The sequence below is a fragment of the Triturus cristatus genome, chromosome 1_1 (assembly GCF_964204655.1).
Source record: "Triturus cristatus chromosome 1_1, aTriCri1.1, whole genome shotgun sequence".
NCBI lineage: Eukaryota > Metazoa > Chordata > Amphibia > Caudata > Salamandridae > Triturus > Triturus cristatus.
Genome location: NC_140579.1, coordinates 53,315,471 through 53,321,373, shown reverse-complemented (window position 1 = coordinate 53,321,373; position 5,903 = coordinate 53,315,471). Strand labels below are relative to the sequence as shown.

Below are 5,903 nucleotides of genomic sequence, written 5' to 3'. Positions count from 1 at the left end.
TGAACAGCACCGCACACTAGGACATTGTGCAGGGTACAGGCCATCAGTAAGGGAGTGCCTTCTCAGTTATCCCCTTCTCAGCAGTCTTTTTTCTGTTTTATTTGGCATCTTTTACATTCATGTCTGTCATCACTGGGATGTCCCGGTGGAATCTCACCAGTGAATGCATTTATCCCTGGCACCGGCCAACAGCTGAACTTCTAAAAAGAGGCTTGGTTCAAAATGGCGGCTGCCGTCCAAATTCTTTTTTGAGGCGAATCGGGAAAAAGACTAAAGTTGGGATGGGGAAGCAGGAAAATAGAAAGGGCCTACAGGATTCCCAAAAGAGCAAGTAAACTTTGTAAGCATCGCGGCCTGGAGGTATTCTGCAGTTCTCTCCGGGCGTTGTCAGGGGCCTAACTCCCATAGCATTGGCATCGGGCCAGACACCCAAGGGCCCCATGAAAACCCTGAGTATTGCTGTATTTCACAGTTCCAACTGCGGCCGGCGGCCCATTCCTTCCTTGCCCTGGGGCCCATGACGCACTCCCCCCCCACTGGATATTGTTCATATGTTGTTGAAAGGCACGATGGGTCCAGTCGGTAATGCCTGCCTTCCCCACCCTTTCCAAAAAATGCATAAGTGGCCTCAACGTCAGAAGCCCAAGTATTCAATTAAAGAGCCAGCGAGGGCATTTTTGGCGCATAAGAGCGAGGCGCGATGAGTCGCTGCTCGAGTGGCTAATACACTGGGGCATATCAGCAACAACCGGCGATAATTATCGCTCAGCGATCTTAGCGTGAGGATAATTATCGCCAGGTAACGTGGATTTTTATCGCTGAGATAGCGTGCTATTAGCAACGCTTATCTCCTCAGCGATAAAAATCCTCACGCTAACTGCCTAACGTGAGATTATCGCTGGAAACCCAGCGATAATCTCACGCAATGTGGCGTTAACTTGCTGATAGGGACTCACAAACTTAGCCATGATATCCATCCTCCATAGGATATCATGGCTAAATCAGTCCTGAAGCAGGCGTAAGGAAAGTAGCGATAACAGGGGTTATCGCTACTTTTCCTGACGCTATGCTTCATAGCGTGGGGCTTGATAATAGGAGAAATGTCGCTTAGCGACATTTCTCCTGTCATGTTAGGTCAGGAACGCCCACTTTGCATCTCATTAGAGATGCAAAGCTGGGCGTTAGGAATCCCCACAATAAAGCAAGGTTTCACGCGTTAGCGTGGCCTTGCTAATTAGGCGATAAAATGATCGCCAGCTTGTAAATATGCCCCTAGATTTGAAACTGGTTTGATTCAGTCAGATCGCCTTGCTTTGCAAGCTCACGATTTCTGGATTTTCAGAGAGAGGTACAGTTTGCTGAAATCTGAGCCCTGTGCCAAAACTGTAGCCTTGAGCAAGGTGCCTTTTGTTAAGAAAAGTTAAAAACAAATCACCTCGTTGTGCATCTGTCTCCAAGGAATTTCTGGAAGGCCAAAGAGACGCTTGTCAACGCTTGTCAACGCGGGCCTGCTTGTCAAGGGTGCGGAGTGTCCAGGGGGCACTAGTACCTGCTTCGCGGGCGATGCCCACTTTTAGAGTATAAATGGGGAGCGGGGGAGCCTGGAAGATGCATCCGATTCTCTTGAAAAAGCTGTGTCGGTAGCCGTTGGGTGCTTGTCCTGTCTCTTGCTTGCTTCCACCATGACTTCGGCCTTCTCCAGACAGAGTATGTCCAGCGCCCGCGTCTCCTCCGGCGGTACCCCCAAAGCCCTGAGCATCCACGGGGGAACTGCAGCCGGGGGCATCAGTATGTCCAGTGCAAGTCAGGTCTTTTCCGGGGCAGGGAGTGGGCTTGGCTTTGGGGGCTCCTCTGGTGGGGGCTACTCATCTGGTGGTGGCTTCTCTGCCGGAGGCTTTGGTGGTGGCAGCGGTGGTGGCTTCGGCGGTGGATTCGGTGGTGGATTCGGTGGTGGTGCCGGCGAATCCTCTTTCTTTGCTGGCAATGATAAGCAGACCATGCAGAACCTGAACGAACGTCTGGCCAGCTACCTGGACAAGGTGCGGTCTCTGGAGGAGTCCAACACCGAGCTGGAGTGCAAGATCCGCGAGTGGTACGACCAGCAGGGGGCGTCCGCCTCCAGCGCCACTCAGCGGGACTACGGCCACCACTACAAGACCATCGAAGATCTGCGAGCCAAGGTATAGTATGTTAGCTTAGGGTATGTAACTGTCTGTGTGCAGAGTGCTGGTTTGCAGATGCTTCTTAGCGCTTTAGGAAGACATTCTTTAAACCTAGCAGTGACTAGGGAAAAAGGTGGAAGACAATTTGGGGCATATTTATGAGGGTTTTGTGTCATGATTGCACGACGCAACGTGGTACATGCACGACACAAACCTCTTAGTCATATGTATGAAGCCACACAAAGCCACTTTGCACGGCTTTGAGCAGCTTCACAAATATGGAGTAATACAACGCAGCGCAGATCGCTGCGTTGCCTTACTCTGTGCTAGGGAGGCATTCCATGGGCGTTGCAGTATGTGTTCTCATGCAAATCCCATAGTTTTTGAAACATTCCCAGATTTACCAAACCTGGTAAACCTGGAACTGTGCCAAGAAGATATGCCTTCTCCAGGCGAGGCGTAACGAGGGGAAATATGTCTATTTTTCCTCGTTTTTCCTCTTTCCACGTGTGCTGCATTTTGCATGGGCGCCTGCATTTGCGCTAGGGTGCCAGAACGGCACAAGCGCAGGGGGAAGGATGGGAGTATTGGATAAATGTGGCGCGTTCCTGCCCATTCCCTGTGATGCAGGGCAGTGCCGCAAGGTGACGTGCTGTGCCGCCCTGCACCACAATTCCCATAAAGAGGCGCCATCATTTTTAAAAAGCCAGCTTTTGAGCTGGCATTTAACACAAAGTGGATGTGTTTCTTCCCGCGAGCTCAGATTGAGAGGGTGCCACAGGCTGGCCACCGCAGTTCAGAATGGAACATCTTCAGCGCGTGGGTTTACCACAGACTGGCCACTGCCGTTCAGAATGGAACATCTTCAGCGGGTGGGCTTACCACAGACTGGCCACTGCCGTTCAGAATGGAACATCTTCAGCGCGTGGTTTCGCCTCTTTTTTTCCCACATAGAACCCCCTGTACCTAAACTTCAATTCATTTTGGGTGGATCCCTCCCCATCCTGGAAATCGATGTACTCCTGTCCTTGTCAGCAGTACATTTCTGACGTTGGCAGGGTGGGAACTGGCTGGTGAGGAGTTTGAGAATACCCACTAAAGGGATAGTTTGTTTCTGTGTAGGAACTTACAGGACATTCCAGTAGTGGAACACCTACTCTCTGCCCACTCCATGGAGCTGGGAGTAGATTTACTCACACCACAAATAAAAGTGTCAGAAAATCCTATGAACAGTGGTTTTGAACTAAAAAAAACATAGCTGCGTGGCAGTGTGAGCCAAAGTTGCACACTTAAACAGCCCGCCCCCACCCCGGGTCCAGCCAAGAAAAAAACTGTATTTCACTCCCTTTTCTCTACTCCGAAGCAGCCAACAGCATTATTGGTTGGCATCCTCGTGTTTTAAACGGATTCTAAGTTTTATGTACTTGGTGTTTTACTGAGACAGTTAGCAGGAGATGAAAATGACTATAAAATTATTAACTGCTAACATATAGACTAAAACATATACACTGACGAGATATTGGCAAATTCATAAATGTCTCACTATACTACGAAAACGTTGACATGCAGTGTCCCAACTCTGCTATCAAATGATGCTGGGACTAGAGTTAGAATAGAAAGTAGCCCCGCCCTGCATGAGGTGGAGAGGGTTTATGGTTAGATTTAGGAATTTTAATCAACCAGAATGAACTGCAGGGAAGCCTTTATGGTCGCTACTTTGGCGGCCTGTATTTTCTAGTTAATCTGCATTCTTCAAGAGTATATTTATAACCGTTATACCTATCACACATTAGTAAACTCAGCATTACATCCTTCTGAGGTCGATAAAATTACTACCTGAGGACAGTTGGAGTGGGATCTATATTTTCCCAAATTGAACTTTCTAATTCTGCAGGTCAAGTAACTCAATCCCATGTATGACACCTAGACGGGTTCTCAGATTGTCAAGTTTCCCAGGTCCTTGCTTTAGTATTTTATACAGCCCAGATTTATTTTTGCATTCTAGGATTTGTAGTCCTAATTTTGCAATGGAATCAAAAGTACTACAAATACCAGAATGCAAAGAAACATACCTCGCCAGGATGGGCTGCTCACTCTTGGGCGTCGGGACCTTAAGAGAGCTGCAGTTCTGTCTCTTTACATAACACGACTGTGGATGCAGACATTGTGAAACTGCATGTCCCAGAATGCAAAACTGGGACCGGTCGGTGATGTCAAACCTGACAGAAGAAGGTTTGTAGATCCTGCTGCTCTCTAGTCGTTTTCGCTTTCATCCAACGATCTAACTACATCTCAACACTCGCCCTGCTTTCAATGCCCTGGGCTGAGATTTCAAGCTGCTCCGTGCCAGGCATGGGCTGTTCAGCTAGTCCGGGCCTCTAGCTCACATCACTTTGCATGCTGGTACATGTAGTTTCACTTCTTGTTCACCTTTTAGTCTTCATCTCTTTCTACAGTTTATAGATGCTCCATATTTCTTAGCTCTCTTCTTCCTCTCCCTCAGTCCTTTCCATTGTCTGAATCATTTCCTTTTTATTTCCTTTATTGTTTTCTTCCCATTTCCTTCATTCATTTCCTTCGTCTTTCCGACCTTTCAGTATTTCTCTCTTCTTTGCTTCCTTTTTTCCCCTTTACTTCCTCCCTTTCTTATATCCTTCATTCATCTCTTCTGCCTCGCCCTACTTCCCTTTGTCCTTCCTTTCTTTTTCCATCTCCATAGACCTGTGCCACTAAAAGGCTGGTAGGGCTGGGGCGGCAGGTGGCATGTCCTGTGACTTCCAGAGTCCAAGGCCCGCCAGGAAAGAGTTTTTCACCTCTGGGTGTAGGGGAGGTTGGTGTGAACCGAATAATACGCAGGCTGAAATGTTTCAGATCCAGTGTGGAGCATGATGGGGGATTTACAATGGGTAGTGCAGGAAGGGGTGGGAACCAGCATTAAAGGCCGGGGTTCACATTGGAAATTGAAAGGGTTCACGGGTGGGACTTACAGGCATGAGGTGTTGAGGCTGACATAAGTGTAGGTGGGAAAGGTGTGTTAGTAGGACATTTTCATAGATATTCTGACACCATGGACTAGTTATGGCAGCGCGTACAGCCCCAACAACCACATACTGTAGGTTCTACCTCGACCCCAACTAAACTCAAAGATGGGGTTGGGGGAGAGGGTGTAACACACATGCTCACTCCCAAGATGCACCTCTCAGTCCTTCTCTCTGCTTCTTTCCAGATCTACGAATCCACCACTGGCAATTCCAAGATTGTCCTGGCGGTTGACAATGCCAGGCTGGCTGCCGATGACTTCAGGATGAAGTGAGTATCCGGTGTCATTCTTTAATGTGTTCACACAGAGGCATGTTTTGCTCACATTTTCAATAATTACCCTCCTAGGGCGCAGCCCTGTTAAGTTTCTCAGGTCCATGTGCGATCTGCCACTCCGGTCCAGAATTTTTCTTTAAATTCTGGGACTTTTAGTTTGGTTTATTCCATAATAACACAGGACTACAAGTCCCAGAATTCAAAGGAAAAAAACTTTGCCTGGACCAGCACATCACGCATGGGGCTGGGGAACTTGGCAGCTGGGAGGGTGGCATATCTTGGCTTGTGTGTGTGTGTGTGTATTGCTATTAGCTTCACCAGGAACAAACTCGTGTATTACTGTGAACATGTAGTACAAGCACATAGTGTCATGTGTAGTGTCATGTGGGAATGTGTAAGGTGCTTCATCGTGGTAAGAGGGTCCAG

General features: G+C 48.2%; 1 protein-coding gene across 1 annotated transcript; it reads left to right on the top strand.

Moving 5' to 3' along the window:
- Positions 1 to 1,682: 1,682 nt before the first annotated feature.
- On the top strand, positions 1,683 to 5,475 carry LOC146869359 (keratin, type I cytoskeletal 19-like). The gene is made up of 2 exons (XM_085635657.1): positions 1,683 to 2,180; positions 5,389 to 5,475. Exons 1-2 carry the CDS (start codon positions 1,683 to 1,685, stop codon positions 5,473 to 5,475), a joined length of 585 nt encoding a protein of 194 aa, XP_085491783.1.
- Positions 5,476 to 5,903: the final 428 nt, after the last annotated feature.